The sequence below is a fragment of the Oncorhynchus clarkii genome, chromosome 23 (genome assembly GCF_045791955.1).
Source record: "Oncorhynchus clarkii lewisi isolate Uvic-CL-2024 chromosome 23, UVic_Ocla_1.0, whole genome shotgun sequence".
NCBI lineage: Eukaryota > Metazoa > Chordata > Actinopteri > Salmoniformes > Salmonidae > Oncorhynchus > Oncorhynchus clarkii.
Window position 1 is genome coordinate 47,081,378 of NC_092169.1, and position 20,259 is coordinate 47,101,636.

At 42.4% G+C, this 20,259-nt stretch overlaps 1 protein-coding gene across 1 annotated transcript in view; it reads right to left on the reverse strand.

The window, feature by feature from the left end:
- Positions 1-20,259, reverse strand: part of LOC139381458 (integrin alpha-9-like) — a 145,372-nt gene that overhangs the window by 40,312 nt on the left and 84,801 nt on the right. The window contains exons 16-18 of the mRNA XM_071125006.1: positions 12,383-12,535; positions 8,981-9,057; positions 7,917-8,064 (exon numbers count right to left, since the gene is read on the reverse strand). Coding sequence (XP_070981107.1) covers positions 7,917-8,064; positions 8,981-9,057; positions 12,383-12,535 — 378 coding nt within the window. The remainder of the gene's footprint in view (positions 1-7,916; positions 8,065-8,980; positions 9,058-12,382; positions 12,536-20,259) is intronic.

The window sequence follows — 20,259 nt, forward strand, 5'->3', positions numbered from 1 at the left end:
TTTATTTCACTTGCTTTGGCAATGTAAACATATGTTTCCCATGCCAATAAGGCACTTTGAATTGATTTCAGAGGGGGGGGGGGGGGGGGTCAGCCTGATTCCCCATCACCCACCTGGCAGGGCCTTGAGAGAGCAGATCAGAGCAGAGCTTTCCTTTCTCTGTGGGGAGACTAGGGAATAGAGGACTAATGTCTGTTTGTTCATCGCTCTCTCTCAATCTTTCACTGGTGTTTTCCCCCCATGTCTTTCTCATTACTGTATCCCCAAACCACACATATCCCTGAGTCGCTTCTATTTTCAGTTTGCTGCAGCTAGCGACTGGAACGAGCTGCAACAAACACTCAAACTGGACAGTTTTATCTCTTCATTCAAAGATTCAATCATGGACACTCTTACTGACAGTTGTGGCTGCTTTGCGTGATATATTGTTGTCTCTAACTTCTGCCCTTTGTGCTGTTGTCTATGCCATGTTTTGTGCTGCTACCATGTTGTGTTGCTACCATGTTGTGTTGCTACCATGTTGTGTTGCTACCATGTTGTCATGTCTCTGTTAATGTAATGTTGTGGTGTCTCTCTTGTCGCGATGTGTCTTTTGTCCTATATTTTTATTTGATTTTAAATGTTTAATCCCAGGCCCCGTCCCCGCAGGAGGTCTTTTGCCTTTTGGTAGGCCGTCATTGTAAATAAGAATTTGTTCTCAACTGACTTGCCTAGTTAAATAAAGATTAAATAAATAAATGTTTAAAATTCATGCCAAAAACTCTAATTGGCTAAGGATTGAGTGTTTTTCTTCTGTGTCTTCAGTTCAGTTAAAAAACTTTCTGTATTTAGACTTTGATATGAGCTTGCCACAGCAGGACTTGGCAGAAATGGTTCTCTAAATCACAACATTGCTCTGGTTACATGTCCTCAAACTAGTACCACACCAGCCTGGTCCCACACAATGTTTATAGCCAGAACCTCTGCTATAGGCGTTTGTTTAATTCTTACTTGACCACAACAGCCTGTAGCAGAGGTTCTGACCATCACAAACCCCGGACCTGTCATGATGAACATAAGATTCCAAAACACAAACCCTGTGCTCCCACAAAAAAGTACAAATAAGGCCACCACCCACCTCCACCTCATAACCCAGGCTCCTGTGCGTCTGTGTGTGGCAGTGTGACAACAGACCTACATTCAAATACTATTTGAAAAAATGTATAATACTTCCGCTGGGCCTAATTGTGCTTGCCTGGTGCAATGGAACCAAGAGTATAGTCATAAAAGTGCCAACCCCACTCTGAGGAGTGAGATGAGCTTCTGAAACTAATTCACCTCCCTGGTTTTCAGATGGCTCTGGTTGCAAGAACAACAGAGAGATAACCAGACCACCACTCTTAAAATCGGGGGGAACGGGAGTTCACACTCACAGGCACACACAGAGTGAGAAAGAGCCTCAGAGGAGGAGCGGGAGCTGACCCTAACAGAACCTTAGCAGAGCAGAGAGAGGTCACATAAACACCTCTGAATTCTACCAGCAGGCAGAAGCAATTACAAAAGTCAATAGCTGTGTTTGAATACTCATACTAACCATACTATTTGTGATGTGAATTGAGTATATAGTATAATTATTGGTCATAGTATGTATGTCGTTAGTAACCCATAAGTTCCCGGTTGTCGTACTAAATTAGCCAAAATATGAAGTATACACTGTTTCCGTTATTTAGGGCAATTCTTCAGGAAATGGGCGTGGTTTCACATCATTTTCAGATTTGAAGAAAATGGCGGAAAATATGCACCCGAAGTACAACGAGAGCAGATACAAATTCATTGCTTTAACTAATTATGACAAACATGGAGAAAATGTTGAGCAATGTTTGAAATTATGTTGGCTGACAATTTATTAGCTACGCTGTCCTTACGAACCACATCGCATTTCATTACAGCAGTATGTACCGGTATGTTGTTAGCTAGCTACCTAACGTTAGTTGGCTACGTATACATCAAACTTGCCAGTATATTAACTATAGGCTATCTAACTACCCAATGTTAATTGACTTGATTATTTCCATCATTATTAGCTTAGCTAAATGGTATAGTTGTTTGGTGTTCTCAATGGACATTTGGGTGCTTTCGTAAATTCGCTCTGGCTATCTATTCCGATTTCAGAGGACTCTATTCTGCGCTCTGGTACACTCCGATGAATGAATTCACGAGCGCTCAACACCCGTTGAATATGGCCGGTGTCAGTAAACGTCGGCAAAAAAAACGTAATTAAATTGTTGCCAGCAGCACAGTTACAGTCACCAACTCTCTGGATAACATGAAAAGTGCTAACAGCTCTAGGGTGAGTAAAATTGTAAGAGTGGTCTCATTTGTGTCTGGAAGTAGCTAGCAAGCTAGCCAACGTTAGCTTGGGTGCTTGACTGCCGTTGTAAGGTCAGAACGCTCAAATCAACCCTACTCCTCGGCCCGAGCGTCCAGTGTGCGCTCCGATAGCGAAACGCTCTGAATTTACAAACGGACAATCTGAAAATGCTCTGAATTCACAAGTGCACTCTGGCACTTCAGAATGAATTTAACAACACACACAAAGTCGTAAAATGTCTACCTAGTAATTTGTTATGCTAACTAGCTAGCAAGAATTTGCATAGCAACAGTATCAACTTCCAGTAGACAGACGGAGAGCTAGTATGCTTAACTGAAAGGATATTGTTCATTTACAGTATTCTAAAATTAACAAAAAGTGTATAGTATGTAGTAAATACTCATTCATCTCTGCACCTTTTTTCAATTTTCTTCTAAAAATAACATACCCAAATCGAACTGCCTGTAGCTCAGGCAAGGATATGCATATTCTTGGCACCATTTGAAAGGAAACTTTGAAGTTTGTGGAAATGTGAAATTAATGTAGGAGAATATAACACAATAGATCTGGTAAAAGATAATACAAAAAAGAAAAAAAACCTTTATTTTGTATGTTTTTTGTACCATAATCTTTGATGAGAGAAAGGCCATCATTTATTATTTGAGCCCAGGTGCAATTTAGATATTGGCCACTAGATGCCACTAGACTAGTTTTAGACTGATCCAATGAATTTCTGTTCAAATTTTGGATCAAGATTGCACAGATTTGCCTAATTTGCTTATTAACAACTTTTCATGTTCAACATTTTGCACTCTCCTCAAACAATAGCATGGTATTCTTTCACTGTAATAGCTACTGTGAATTGGACGGTGCAGTTAGATTAACAATAATTTAAGCTTTCCGTCAATATCAGATATATCCGTGGAAATTTTCTTCCTACTTACAACTTCATGCTGATCGCATTAGCCTACGTTAGCTCAACCGTCCCATGGATGGGACACCGATCCCGAAGAAGTTTAAGAAGCTGCTAGGTTGAGAGACTTTTTGTTTAAGAAGCTGATAGTTAGAGAGATCAGCGGGACCAGGAAGTCACAGACAGGAAGGGAACATTATTAAAAGAGGACACAGGAGTTTCTCACAGCCAGACCTGCGTTCAAATATTATTTAAAATATTTAAAATACTTTGCCTTGAGTGCCAGGTGTTGTGGGGTTTGCACTTTATGGACTGTTCCATTGGCTCCATTGCAACAGGCAAGCTTAATCAAGTAAAGCTAATATACATTATATATTATAAAGTATTTGAGATCAGTTCAAAGGTATTTAAACCCAGGTCAGGAGGAGTCTCACACACAGCAACAGCCTTGGTCTGACGACTGTAGGAAACATAAACTGTGTTGGAATACCCATACTAGCATACTGTATTCTACACAATTAAACAGACTACCTCAACCTATTAGCTTCCCAGACAAAGAAAGAGTATGTTACAGGAGGTAAACCAATACTAAACCTGAAGTTAATAGTTCATTCAATTAGCCAGGTGAAACGAAAACCCTTAAAATATTATTTTTGCAATATTTTAGGTCAAATATTATTGTGCTTATTAGATTGAATTTATATTCAATGTCCATTCATCTCCCTCCCTCCTGCCCTCCCTCTTTCCTAAGCTTTGACTGACATGGCATCTCTCCCCGGTATGATTAGGTCTGTTCTGCTGGCCTTACAAAAACTGAGGCTGTGTCCCCATTCTCCACTCACCTTTCATTCACATGCACACTTCCCTTCCATACATGTGCACACTACCCTTTCATACAGTTTCACACTCCCCATCATGGAATTAAAAGTAATTGGATTGGTGTAGAGAAAGCATTGGCTAGAGAAACATGGCATCTTACTCAGGTCTGACTAGGTCTGTCTGCTGTTATCCTATGTAACAACAATTGTCAGAGAGCAGACAGACAGACAGCACACTAACTTAACCTCTAGCCTAGAGCCAACGCCCTCCCCCTCTTCTGGGAAACACATTTACAGTTACAGTTTCGGGGAAAAAGTCTGGGCTTAAATGTGGAGGTTCACAATCAGATATATGGTGGATATAAGGTGAATGCTGGAAAATACTGTCTCAAATACATTTCACGTCATAACGTATAAGCTGTGTTTGAATACTCACTAACCATACTATTACCGCACTAACCATACTATTTGTGATATAAATTGAGTATATAGTATGCTTATTGGTCATAGTATGGATATACAGTGGGGCAAAAAAGTATTTAGTCAGCCACCAATTGTGCAAGTTCTCCCACTTAAAAAGATGAGGCCTGTAAGTTTCATCATAGGTACACTTCAACTATGACAGACAAAATGAGAAAAAAAATCCAGAAAATCACATTGTAGGATTTTTTATGAATTTATTTGCAAATTATGGTGGAAAATAAGTATTTGGTCAATAACAAAAGTTTATCTCAATACTTTGTTATATACCCTTTGTTGGCAATGACAAAGGTCAAACGTTTTCTGTAAGTCTTCACAAGGTTTTCACACACTGTTGTTGGTATTTTGGCCCATTCCTCCATGCAGATCTCCTCTAGAGCAGTGATGTTTTGGGGCTGTTGCTGGGCAACACAGACTTTCAACTCCCTCCAAAGATTTTCTATGGGGTTGAGATCTGGAGACTGGCTAGGCCACTCCAGGACCTTGAAATGCTTCTTACGAAGCCACTCCTTCGTTGCCCGGGCGGTGTGTTTGGGATCATTGTCATGCTGAAAGACCCAGCCACGTTTCATCTTCAATGCCCTTGCTGATGGAAGGAGGTTTTCAATCAAAATCTCACGATACATGGCCCCATTCATTCTTTCCTTTACACGGATCAGTCCTGGTCCCTTTGCAGAAAAACAGCCCCAAAGCAGGTTTCCACCCCCATGCTTCACAGTAGGTATGGTGTTCTTTGGAGGACAAAGAATGCTGAGTTGCATCCAAACACGACAAGTTGAGTTTTTACCAAAAAGTTATATTTTGGTTTCATCTGACCATATGACATTCTCCCAATCTTCTTCTGGATCATCCAAATGCTCTCTAGCAAACTTCAGATGGGCCTGGACATGTACTGGCTTAAGCAAGGGAACGTTGTGATCATTTTGACCCCACGGGGTGAGATCTTGCGTGGAGCCCCAGATCGAGAGAGAGTATCAGTGGTCTTGTATGTTTTCCATTTCCTAATAATTGCTCCCACAGTTGATTTCTTCAAACCAAGCTGCTTCCCTATTGCAGATTCAGTCTTCCCAGCCTGGTGCAGGTCTACAATTTGGTTTCTGGTGTCCTTTGACAGCTCTTTGGTCTTGGCCATAGTGGAGTTTGGAGTGTGACTGTTTGAGGTTGTGGACAGGCGTCTTTTATACTGATAACAAGTTCAAACAGGTGCCATTAATACAGGTAACGAGTGGAGGACAGAGGAGCCTCTTAAAGAAGAAGTTACAGGTCTGTGAGAGCCAGAAATCTTGCTTGTTTGTAGGTGACCAAATACTTATTTTCCCCCATATTTTGCAAATAAATTAATTAAAAATCCTACAATGTGATTTTCTGGAAAAAAAATGCTCATGTTGTCTGTCATAGTTGAAGTGTAGCTATGATGAAAATTACAGGCCTCTCTCATCTTTTTAAGTGAGATAACTTGCACAATTGGTGGCTGACTAAATACGTTTTTTGCCCCACTGTAGTTAGCATGCCAAAAGTTTCTGGATGTTGTACTACATTTGCCAAAAGTACACAAGCAGTGGACATTAGTTCCGTGCTTTTAGGGCCCATAACGCAATTCTTCCAAAAATGGGCATGGCTTCACATCATTTTCAGATTTGGAGAAAATGGCAGACACAAATTCATTGCTTTAACTAATTATGACAAATGTGAAGAAAATGTTGAGCAATGTAATAAAGTAGTGACTTTTCAAATAAGTTACCTTACACGTTATATTGGCTGACAATTTGTTAGCCACACAATCCGTACGAACCACATAGCATATCATTACAGCAGTATGTACCAGTTTGTATGTTAGCTAGCTACCTAACATTAGTTGGCTACGAATATATCAAGCTTGCCAGTATAGAACCTATATGCTATCAAAACCAACGCTTATTGACTTGATCATTCCTGTCATTCTTAGTCATTCTTAGCTTCTTAGCATTGTCAGTAAACATGGGCAAAAAAACATAATTCAATTGTTGCCAGCAGCACAGTTACATTCAACAACGCTCTGGATAACCAGCTCTGCTAGGGTTGGTAAAATGGTCAGAGTGAGGTGTTCTCTCATTTGTGTCTGGAAGAAGCTAGCAAGTTAGACAACGTCATCTTGTGTGCTTGAATGTCGTTGTAAGGTCAGAATGCTTGAATCAACCCTAATCTCCTGCCAGAGTGTCCAGTTTGCGCTCTCAACGCTCCGAGAGCGAAACGCTGAGCACAGAGCGCAGTCTAAGAGCACTCCGGAACTCCAAATTGAATTTAAGAACACATCCAAAGTCGTATAATGTCTAGCTAGTAATTTGTTATGCTAACAAGCAGGCAAGAGGTTGCATAACAGCATCAACTTCCGGAAGACAGGCAAAGCACTAGGACGCTCAGCTGATAGGATACCGTTTTTTACAATATACTAATATCAACTAATAGTATGTAGTATATACTCATTAAGTATGTATTATATGTTATGTTTGTATGGGTGTTGTTGAAACATAGCCTCAGCGAATGGTGTTGTTGAAACATAGCCTCAGCGAATGGTGTTGTTGAAACATAGCCTCAGCGAATGGTGTTGTTGAAACATAGCCTCAGCGAATGGTGTTGTTGAAACATAGTCTCAGCGAATGGTGTTGTTGAAACATAGCCTCAGCAAATGGTGCTGTTGAAACATAGCCTCAGCAAATGGTGTTGTTGAAACATAGCCTCAGCAAATGGTGTTGTTGAAACATAGCCTCAGCAAATGGTGTTGTTGAAACATAGCCTCAGCAAATGGTGTTGTTGAAACATAGCCTCAGCAAATGGTGTTGTTGAAACATAGCCTCAGCAAATGGTGTTGTTGAAACATAGCCTCAGCAAATGGTGTTGTTGAAACATAGCCTCAGCGAATGGTGTTGTTGAAACATAGCCTCAGCAAATGGTGTTGAATGAGGAGTATTTTAGTTAGGTCTTGTGCTCTTGTTAGAGTTGTATAATTCTGGAAACTTAGCCAAAATTCTGAGATTTTAAAGAATTTTCAGTTGTGGGATACCCAGTTGTAGGGTTCCCTTTCTGGTTATTCCCTCCTGATTGCTGGAATCTTCCATTTCCTACAGTAACCATTGATCAACTGTTAATTCAACTTTCCCAAAATGTATTAATTTCAAAACATCACCGTAACAACCCCTAACCAAAGAAACACTAGACATGAGTCCTAAAATGTAAACAACCGACATTTCAACATGTGAACAAACATACACAACAATAGTCATGAAGAGACAGCAGAATGAAAAGACAGAACAACCAATCAATGTATGAAACCTTTCACACAACAGCCCCCACTTACAACAATAGAACAACAACCAACCTTCTGCCAGTAGTTGATATAGAAGACATCTCTGGAGAAGTTGAAGTAGATGTTGGTGTCGTAGGCATCGTCCCCTGCGTTGGAGATGGTCACGTTCAGAGAGACATTCCTCACTCCTCCTAGGGCCAGATGGGACCGCACGTGGAGCCTAGACGCAGGAATGGAATAATTACTTCTATTTGATAGGGACAGAATCAGTTAAAAGATTGTGAGACGTTCCGTACGTTCCTCACTCTTGCCAAGGCTAGAGGGAGGCGGATATGGAGCCTGGTAGAGAATAGTATGGTCATTCAGAAGAAGCTTTCTTTCTTTTCTAAAGGTATTACTCTCAGTTATAAGTCATTATGAGACCTACAATGGAGTTCTGAGAGATTTTCACTCCACACACAAGCAAAGGACACTAGTAATATATAACTAAGCTGTTATACTAGTAGTAATACCAGTGAACCACTGAATTACAACAGCTATTGGTTTCCAAAGGTCCACACTGCCAATGATTCATACAACAAGAGTAAAAGGACCTCCCTCACTAAATATGGAGAAAGCATGGATGGCGTCCAATGACAACAAGAGCCAATGAGCACACATCATAGTTCCACTGACCACACCCACACCTCAGTGTGTACAGCATGACCTCAGTCTCCTTTCATAGTGGAGTGGTGAGCAGAGGCCAGAAGAGAACGCGTGCTAGCACACACACACAATCTTGTACAACTAAACTTGTGGGGACACACAATTCAGTCCCATTAAAAAATACTATTTTTCCTAACCCTTATCCTAACCCGTAACCTAACTTTAACTCGAAAACCTAACCTTAACCCTAAATCTAACCCTAGCTCCTAACCCTAATTCTAACCATAACCCTAAACCCCCTAGAAATAGCATTTGACTTTGTGGGGACCAACAAAATATCCCCAGTTGATCACATTTTTGTTAATTTACTACTTGTGGCTGACTTCTGGTCCTGACAAGTATAGTTAAACACGTCCAAAACATACACTCAAATAGATATAAACCAAGTGAGTGGTCAAACAGAAGAACAGAGTGTGAGTGTGTTTTTTTACCCAGAAAGCAGTAGTTTCCCATGGAGTCTCAGGTCAGCAGCACAGTCATCAGACAGGCAGTTCCTCTCGAACCATGTCTAGAAGAGGAAACATGACAGAGAGTAATCGAAAAATAACAAAATTAAGAAAACACGGTGGCAACACCAGGTGGTAACCGAAACCACCTCATAACGATAATCTGAGGTTATTTCTTTAAGGTCATTTCTAGACATTCCTCTGCTAACACAGAGGAAGAAGATACTTTGCTTTCAGGTACCAGTGTTAGAGGGTCGATTCCTAAAACATTTCTAAAACATAAAGGACATTGATCGGAACTAAATATACTGTATGTTTCAGTCCCTGTTAGAAAATAATTTACTGTCAACTCTGATTGACTATCAGTAGAGAGTACTTCAGGGGGTAAATCAAACCAGGACTCAAACCTGGATCCAGCGACTGTCAACCACACACCTTAGCCGTTACACCAAAACTCTTAGCAGGATTGCAAGGTGTTGTCACTATAGTATGTTGTGTGAGAACATTTCAACCTACTTATAGGCGACACAACAGCTGTAGCCTGTGACCTCATTCAACCTAAATATAGGCAAAACAGCTGTAGCCTGTTACCTCATTCGACCTATATATACAGTTGAAGTCGGAAGTTTACATACATTTAAGTTGGAGTCATTGAAACTCGTTTTTCAACCACTCCACAAATTTCTTATTAACAAACAAAAGTCTTGGCAAGTAGGTTAGGACATCTACTTTGTGCATGACACAAGTAATTTTTCCAACAATTGCTTACAGACAGATAACATATCACAATTCCAGTTGGTCAGAAGTTTACATACACTAAGTTGACTGTGCCTTTAAACAGCTTGGAAAATTCCAGAAAATTATGTCATGGCTTTAGAAGCTTCTGATAGGCTAATGGACATCATTTGAGTCAATTGGAGATGTACCTGTGGATATATGTCAAGGCCTACCTTCAAACTCAGTGCCTCTTTGCTTGACATCATGGGAAAATCAAAAGAAATCAGGCAAGACCTCAGGGGGGGGGGGGGGGGGGTGCGCACATTTGGCCCAACATCGTCCGGGTTTGGCTGGTGTAGGCCATCATTGTAAATAAGAATTTGTTCTTAACTGACTTGCCTAGTTAAATGAAGGTTAAATAAAAAATGTAAAATACAATAAAACTTAGCTATAGGCACCACAATAGCTCCTGAACAGCTAATCAAAGAACTACCCAGGCCCCTCTTTACGCTGCTGCTACTCTTTGTTTATTATCTATGCATAGTCCCTTTAACTCTACCTGCATGTACATATTACTTCAATTACATCATCTAACCGGTGCCCCCACACACTGACTCTGTACCAGTACCCCCTGTATATAGCCTCACTTGTTATTTTACTGCTGCTGTTTAATTCTGTTACTTTTATTTTCAATTTTTTACTGATCTATTTTTTTAATTAACACTTATTTTTTTTATTAACTTCTTATAGCATTGTTGGTTAAGGGCTTGTAAGTAAGCATTTCACTGTAAGGTAACACCTGTTGTATTCGGCGCATGTGACAAATAACATTTGATTTCAACCTAGAAATAGGCAACAACAGCTGTAGCCTGTTACCTCATTCAACCTAGATATATGCAACACAACAGCTGTAGCCTGTTACCTCATTCAACCTATATATATGCAACACAACAGCTGTAGCCTGTTACCTCATTCAACCTAGATATATGCAACACAACAGCTGTAGCCTGTTACCTCATTCAACCTAGATATATGCAACACAACAGCTGTAGCCTGTTACCTCATTCAACCTATATATATGCAACACAACAGCTGTAGCCTGTTACCTCATTCAACCTAGATATATGCAACACAACAGCTGTAGCCTGTTACCTCATTCAACCTAGATATATGCAACACAACAGCTGTAGCCTGTTACCTCATTCAACCTAGATATATGCAACACAACAGCTGTAGCCTGTTACCTCATTCAACCTAGATATATGCAACACAACAGCTGTAGCCTGTTACCTCATTCAACCTAGATATATGCAACACAACAGCTGTAGCCTGTTACCTCATTCAACCTAGATATATGCAACACAACAGCTGTAGCCTGTTACCTCATTCAACCTATATATAGGCACCACAACAGCTGTATCCTGTTACCTCATTCAACCTAGATATATGCAACACAACAGCTGTAGCCTGTTACCTCATTCAACCTATATATAGGCACCACAACAGCTGTAGCCTGTTACCTCATTCAACCTAGATATATGCAACACAACAGCTGTAGCCTGTTACCTCATTCAACCTAGATATATGCAACACAACAGCTGTAGCCTGTTACCTCATTCAACCTAGATATATGCAACACAACAGCTGTAGCCTGTTACCTCATTCAACCTATATATAGGCACCACAACAGCTGTATCCTGTTACCTCATTCAACCTAGATATATGCAACACAACAGCTGTAGCCTGTTACCTCATTCAACCTAGATATATGCAACACAACAGCTGTAGCCTGTTACCTCATTCAACCTATATATAGGCACCACAACAGCTGTAGCCTGTTACCTCATTCAACCTATATATATGCAACACAACAGCTGTAGCCTGTTACCTCATTCAACCTATATATAGGCACCACAACAGCTGTATCCTGTTACCTCATTCAACCTATATATATGCAACACAACAGCTGTAGCCTGTTACCTCATTCAACCTAGATATATGCAACACAACAGCTGTAGCCTGTTACCTCATTCAACCTAGATATATGCAACACAACAGCTGTAGCCTGTTACCTCATTCAACCTAGATATATGCAACACAACAGCTGTAGCCTGTTACCTCATTCAACCTAGATATATGCAACACAACAGCTGTAGCCTGTTACCTCATTCAACCTAGATATATGCAACACAACAGCTGTAGCCTGTTACCTCATTCAACCTAGATATATGCAACACAACAGCTGTAGCCTGTTACCTCATTCAACCTAGATATATGCAACACAACAGCTGTAGCCTGTTACCTCATTCAACCTAGATATATGCAACACAACAGCTGTAGCCTGTTACCTCATTCAACCTATATATAGGCACCACAACAGCTGTATCCTGTTACCTCATTCAACCTAGATATATGCAACACAACAGCTGTAGCCTGTTACCTCATTCAACCTATATATAGGCACCACAACAGCTGTAGCCTGTTACCTCATTCAACCTAGATATATGCAACACAACAGCTGTAGCCTGTTACCTCATTCAACCTAGATATATGCAACACAACAGCTGTAGCCTGTTACCTCATTCAACCTATATATAGGCACCACAACAGCTGTAGCCTGTTACCTCATTCAACCTATATATATGCAACACAACAGCTGTAGCCTGTTACCTCATTCTTTGCTGCCATCTTGTCTCCTTTCCTCCAGCGCAGTACAGGTGTAAGAGCAGGCAGGTCTTTGTCCAGGTGACCGTTCACCACATGCTTCCCCAGGGTGTAGGCCACCTCAAAGGTGATGGCTGTGAATACGTCTTTCACGTCCTTCTGTAGAGACACAAAGAGAAACCAAATGGCAGTTCAAGCACAATGTCATTTCGGAACCCAGAACCAAATCTTGAATGCTCAGATTGTTATGAGAAAGAGCCAGTGTTTAAGACCACCTAAAGCGAGACCGATTCAATACCAAGTATACACCTCACTATATAACAAAATATGTGTACAATACCATTCAAAAGTTTGTGGTCACTTAGAAATGTTCTTGTTTTTGTAAGAAAAGCACATTTTCTGTCCATTAAAAATAACATCAAATTGATCAGAAATACATTGTTAATGTTGTAAATGACTATTGTAGCTGGAAACGGCAGATTTTTTATGGAATATCTACATAGGCATACAGAGGCCCATTAACAGCAACCATCACTCCTGCGTTCCAACGGCACGTTGTGTTAGCTAATCCAAGTTCATCATTTTAAAAGGCTAACTGATCATTAGAAAACCCTTTTGCAATTATGTTAGCACAGTTGAAAACTGCTGTTCTGATTAAAGAAGCAATAAAACTGGCCTTCTTTAGACTAGTTGAGTATCTGGAGCATCAGCGTTTTTGGGTTCGATTACAGGCTCAAAATGGCTAGAAACAAAGAACGTTCTTCTGAAACTCGTCAGTCTATTCTTGTTCTGAGAAATGAAGGCTATTCCATGCGAGAAATTGCCAAGAAACTGAAGATCTCGTACAACGCTGTAATACCTTCTTAGAACAGGGCAAACTGGCTCTAACCAGAATAGAAAGAGGAGTGGGTGCACAACTGAGCAAGAGGACAAGTCCATTAGAGTGTCTAGTTTAAGAAACAGACACTTCACAAGTCCTCAACTGGCAGCTTCAAGAAAAGGTTAAGACGGGCAAAAGAACACAGCCACTGGACAGAGGAACTCTGCCTAGAAGGCCAGTATCCCAGAGTTGCGTCTTCACTGTTGACGTTGAGACTGGTATTTTGCAGGTACTATTTAATGAAGCTGCCAGTTGAGGACTTGTATTCACAATTTATTTTATTTTGAATTTAATACATATGGTGTGAAATTGACACCATAGATTTGGGATGAATTGGACCGCAGAGTGAAGGAAAAGCAGCCAACAAGTGCTCAGCATATGTGGGAACTCCTTCAAAAAGGAAAAGCATTCCAGATGAAGCTGGTTAAGAGAATGCCAAGAGTGTGCAAATCTGTCATCAAGGCAAAGGGTGGCTACTATGAAGAATCTCTAATATAGAATATATATACAAATATATATTTGTTTAAAACTTTTTTGGTTTGTTATTTAATAGTTTTGATGTCTTCACTATTATTATACAATGTAGAAAATAGTACAAATAAAGAAAAACCCTGGAATGATCAGGTGTGTCCAAACTTTTGACTGGCACTGAATATATCCGAAGAATGAAATAAAACACAAAGCTGTTTGACATAGAAACACCAGATTTATCTGTAAAAAAAAACGTTATTAAATATGAATAACATTCCACCCATGAGGCCAAAGAGGGCAATTTTGTTCCTTGACTGCAGGAAAGGGTTGTTTTAAATGATCATTATCTGGTGAGTGGAACTGTGTTTTTGTGATAATAATGCATTCTTTTTTTATTTTTGCTCAATCTGATTGGGTGGGCAGGACCTGGCTCCCCAGTTGGTGGGCCTGTGTCCACCAGGCAAACTCATCCCTACACCCCTAACGCAAACAGCACATGACTGAATTGCACATCACAAATAGCCTACTAACCAAGACTTCAAACTAAGTTTTTTCAATACCTGGTTTGCACACCCATTGTTGCCTAGTTAGCATTTACTGGTAGATATCATAAATAGAAACATCTTTCCTACCTAACGGCTACCGATGTCATTCTGTGAGCTGATCCATGCCAAAACCAGTTGAGAGCTGCATACTCTTCCTGCCTGCAGACGATATTCTGCCAAAACTAGGCTGTGTGTGCTGCGCGCATAATCATATATTGCACATGTTTTGTGATTGTGTAGTCCACTTTGTGCATAACTTCACTATTGTACTACATAAATGGTATATCTCTACTACACTACTTTGCATCAGTGGGGATTAAGAAGTGACAGTTGCTGTCCTTTGAGCAGCACAAACCTGTCACACACTAAAGTCCCCGGTCCAAATGGTTCGCCACTGCGCACACATTTCTACAATAGATATAAATACTGTTAAGATATTAATGTTTTGAGAAAAGAGTATATATTTGGCCTGGCTAAGCAGTGTTATGTGCTCGTTGAATGAAAGCTGATAATTCTGAGTTTTTTACTCCGCTGTTCTCGGGAAGAAATTACAAGTCCTTCCTGTCCGAGTCAAGACCGAGTACAAATGTATCAGACACGAGACCGAGACACTCAAAATGCTGAGTACTACAACCCTGGAAAGAACCCTGATGTTGACATCAGATAAAGTCCTCTCTAGGTGCTATCAATCTGAACTTGACTGGTAATAAAATGCCCTTCAGAAGTGGATATGGGCTTCAGAAGACCATGCCAACCCCATCTTTACTGCCTCCGATATTTTCTCCACTCATTGTCCTTTCAGCTAAACGCAGCTCGGTTTGGATTGGCTCAGTAGGGTGAAGAGGGTAAATGTAATACATGTACTAAACAACTGGCATTGCATTGGCATGTACTGTACTCTATCCTTTCCACTGTGAGACCATATGACCTGAGAGAACCATAGAGAAAGTGTTTCTTTTGGCACGGGACTTGGAAACAACGAAAAGCAAAAAAACATAAGCTCTGAATATGATCAAACCCCACGTCCTCATTACAGAATACTGTTGGAAAAAGGACATGGGAAAATCACGTCTTTCTCTCTTTTCGTTTATTCTTTCCTGTCCATTAAACTTCACTCACTCAACCTTTAAAGAGCTAGAGACTCTGATGGTGAGGGGTTTGGCTCCATGTTACTGTCTGGTACCACTGACCGACCGGAGTGTCTCTCTTTGCCCGTACTAGTGTCTGCCAGCTTGGAACCAAACCCCTCATGAGGGCTTCACGGTCTTTCGAACCAAACCCCTCATGAGGGCTTCATGGTATTTTCTTCTCCGGTGGTCTCTTTCTCTCGCTCTCTCTTTCCCAGTGGTTGTGCTCTCTCTCCCTCTCTCTTTCCCAGTGGTTGTGCTCTCTCTCCCTCTCTCTTTCCCAGTGGTTGTGCTCTCTCTCCCTCTCTCTTTCCCAGTGGTTGTGCTCTCTCTCCCTCTCTCTTTCCCAGTGGTTGTGCTCTCTCTCCCTCTCTCTTTCCCAGTGGTTGTGCTCTCTCTCCCTCTCTCTTTCCCAGTGGTTGTGCTCTCTCTCCCTCTCTCTTTCCCAGTGGTTGTGCTCTCTCTCCCTCTCTCTTTCCCAGTGGTTGTGCTCTCTCTCTCCCTCTCTCTTTCCCAGTGGTTGTGCTCTCTCTCTCCCTCTCTCTTTCCCAGTGGTTGTGCTCTCTCTCCCTCTCTATTTCCCAGTGGTTGTGCTCTCTCTCCCTCTCCCTTTCCCAGTGGTTGTGCTCTCTCTCCCTCTCTCTTTCCCAGTGGTTGTGCTCTCTCTCCCTCTCTCTTTCCCAGTGGTTGTGCTCTCTCTCCCTCTCTCTTTCCCAGTGGTTGTGCTCTCTCTCCCTCTCTCTTTCTCAGTGGTTGTGCTCTCTCTCTCCCTCTCTCTTTCCCAGTGGTTGTGCTCTCTCTCTCCCTCTCTCTTTCCCAGTGGTTGTGCTCTCTCTCCCTCTCTATTTCCCAGTGGTTGTGCTCTCTCTCCCTCTCCCTTTCCCAGTGGTTGTGCTCTCTCTCCCTCTCTCTTTCCCAGTGGTTGTGCTCTCTCTCCCTCTCTCTTTCCCAGTGGTTGTGCTCTCTCTCTCCCTCTCTCTTTCCCAGTGGTTGTGCTCTCTCTCCCTCTCTCTTTCCCAGTGGTTGTGCTCTCTCTCCCTCTCCCTTTCCCAGTGGTTGTGCTCGCTCTCCCTCTCTCTTTCCCAGTGGTTGTGCTCTCTCTCCCTCTATTTTTTTTTTATTGTTTCGTTTTCCACCATCCATCAATCCACCCATCTCCTTCCTCTTTCAGGCCATATAGAAGACCTGAAGTTCTGTCTGGTTGGATTAACACATCAGCCCACACACACTTAAACACTCACACATTTAAACAATCACACACTGACATCCTCTGTGAAGGAGCAGCTGTCTGCTACCTAGCAAAGTGAGAGAGTTATGGCAGGAAAGAGGAAAAGTGTGGATGTGGGCAGGACATGAATCATCAGAAACAGGCCCGGTTACAGGGCTGATTCCCCCATTGGGAGGGAGAAAATACTGCAGGCCGCCCCTATGATCATCAAGACCCAAATTAGAAACTTGACTAAAAGTTTTATTGAATTATCCTCTTAGTACTATAGCTTACTTTGTCAAGTTTTTGGTAACGCACATGTAAAAATACCAATATATGGAATCTTCTAAATGCTTTATCTGCTTTACTGTTGGTCACTGAATAAGTTATGAAGTCATTGTACTATATGATTGAAGTAGTTTTTTGTGAAATGTCACATTAAGCACAACACAAATATAACTGAATATAATTTGATGGGTTTGGTTCCCAACCTTCCCATTTACAAAACAGTAACAAGGCTCAGTACCATGGACGGACTATAGAAATATAATCTCATGTTAGCCGTGTTCAGCATGCCCAACGAGTGCACTGTCCAGGGGCTTTTCCTGCTCTAGTCATTCTATTTCCATGGGATGAGCACTGCTGACTGTTGACCACTGACCTACCATCCATCATTGAACTATCTCAGAGACAGAGGCTATGACATCGTGGGAGATGGAGACAGAGGCTGTGATATCGTGGGAGATGGAGACAGAGGCTGTGATATTGTGGGAGATGGAGACAGAGGCTGTAATATTGTGGGAGATGGAGACAGAGGCTGTGTTATTGTGGGAGATAGAGACAGAGGCTGTGATATTGTGGGAGATGGAGACAGAGGCTGTAATATTGTGGGAGATGGAGACAGAGGCTGTGTTAGTGTGGGAGATGGAGACAGAGGCTGTGATATTGTGGGAGATGGAGACAGAGGCTGTAATATTGTGGTAGATGGAGACAGAGGCTGTGATATTGTGGGAGATGGAGACAGAGGCTGTGATATCGTGGGAGATGGAGACAGAGGCTGTGTTATTGTGGGAGATGGAGACAGAGGCTGTGATATCGTGGGAGATGGAGACAGAGGCTGTGATATTGTGGGAGATGGACAGTCTGTGTCTCAAATGACACCCTATTCCTTATAGTGCACTACTTTTTTACCAGAGCCCTATTGAACCCTATTGAGCCCTAGCCAACAGTAGTGCACTATAAAGGGAATAGGGTGACATTTGGGACACAGGCACTGCCTGGTCCCAGGGAAGGAACAGAACAATGCGTGGCTGGACTCTGAGAATGAGTGAAACTTTCATTATATCGTGCTTCTACATCTGCAATGCTTGCTGTTTGGGGTTTTAGGCTGGGTTTCTGTACAGCACTTTGAGATATCAGCTGATGTACGAAGGGCTATATAAATACATTTGATTTGATTTGATCCCCCTTTATGTAAGGAAACAGTGGAGGTCATTGGTAAGCCCTGCTTGGCCCAAGTTTTTATTAGGCAGTTATTAATGTTCCCTATACCACCTGCCTCCCAAGCCCCAGTCTCACCCACAGCCCTAGTTCTAGGCTCCTACCTCACCCCGACCACCCCAGCCTCCTACCACCACACTTCATCCCAGGCTCCTCCTCCTAGGGTAGTCCACTTCTTCAGCCCCAGCCCACCCCCACATCTCTCCCCAGCTCCTGCCCACCACCACACCCCTCCCAGGCTCCTACCACAGCCCGAGCCCACCCCCCACACCTCTCCCAGGCTCCTACCACAGCCCCAGCCCACCCCACACACCCCTCCTAGGCTCCTACCGCAGCCCCAGCCCACCCCACACACCCCTCCCAGGCTCCTACCGCAGTCCCAGCCCACCCCACACACCCCTCCCAGGCTCCTACCGCAGCCCCAGCCCACCCCACACACCCATCCCAGGCTCCTACCGCAGCCCCAGCCCACCCCACACACCCCTCCCAGGCTCCTACCCCATCACAGCGCTGCTGTTAACTACTGTATTTATAGAACACAGGAGTTCCTGAGCTCCAACTGAGACAGAGGCTGACTGGGTGTTAATGGCCTGGTGCTTTTAATTATCTGAATGGAATGGACCCACACAACAACTGGTCCTTACATGCAGTTACCTGGCACGCACGCATGCATGCACGAGCACACGCAACAACTGCACAACACACACACGAGTAACAAACACCGGTCACAGCGTCACACTCACAAATGAGAGACAACATGGCAGCAGATGACTCTCTACACTCAAAAGCTGTCATTCTATGAACCAACGCTCGCCTCAGGGACGCTTTGTTTCATTCAAATGTACCTTTTCAAATAGGATGGAACACAAGCACGCCTAAGATGGGGTGGGAGAGGATGACTGCTGTTTCATGGACTCTTAATCAACCATGCCATTTGGATTGTTTTTTCACATTTTTTGTAACTTATTTTGTACATAATGTTGCTGCTACTGTCTCTTATGACTGAATAGAGATTCTGGAAATCAGAACAGTGATTATTCACCTTGAACTAGACAAATAATTTATCTTTAATGAGTCGGACGAGAGAGATGTACTCCAGACACCCGAACAGGCTCTCATCCCCGTCATTCAAAGGAGAAAGAGACGGAAACGATATTGTGTAAAAAGAGATTGGTGTGCCTTGGATCTGCCGACGAGTGGCTAATCTGCCCTTGGCATCCGTACAACTGGCCAACATACAATCACTTGAAAATAAATTGGACAAGCTAAAAGCACGTATATCCTATCAACGGGACATGAAAACTGTAATGTCTTATGTTTCACAGAGTAGTGGCTGTACGACGACATGAATAACATACAGCTGGTAGGTTATACATTGCATCGGCAGGATAGAACAGCAGCCTCTGGTAAGACATGGGGCGGCGGTCAATGCATATTTGTAAACAATAGCTGGTGCACGATATCTAAGGAATCCTCAAGGTTTTGCGCGCCTGAGGTAGAGTATCTCATGATAACCTGTAGACCACACTATCTACCTAGAGAGTTTTCATCTGTATTTTTCGTAGCTGTCCACAGACCAATGATGGCACTAAGACCTCACTCAGTGAGCTGTATACCTCCATAAGCAAACAGGAAAACACTAATCCATAGGTGGTGTTCTTTAATGTAGGCAAATTCAAATCTGTTTTCCCTCATTTCTACCAGCATGTTAAATGTGCAACCAGAGGAGAAAAAAACTCTCGACCACCTTTACTCCAAACACAGAGACGCGTACAAAGCTGTCCCTCGCCCTCCATTTGGCAAGTATGACCATAATTATATCCTCCTGATTCCTGCTTATCAGCAAAAATGAAAGTAGGAGGCACCAGTGACTCAGTCAATAAACAAGTGGTCAGACGAAGCAGATGCTAAGCTACAGGACTGTTTAACTAGCACAGACTGGAATATGTTCCGGTATTCTTCTGATGCCATTGAGGAGTACACCACATCAGTCACTGGCTTCATCAATAAGTGCATCGATGACGTCGTCCCTACAGTAACTGTACGTACATACCCCAACCAGAAGCCATGGATTACAGGCAACATACACACTGAGCTAAAGGGTAGAGCTGCCGCTTTCAAGGCGCGGACTATAACCCGGAAGCTTATAAGAA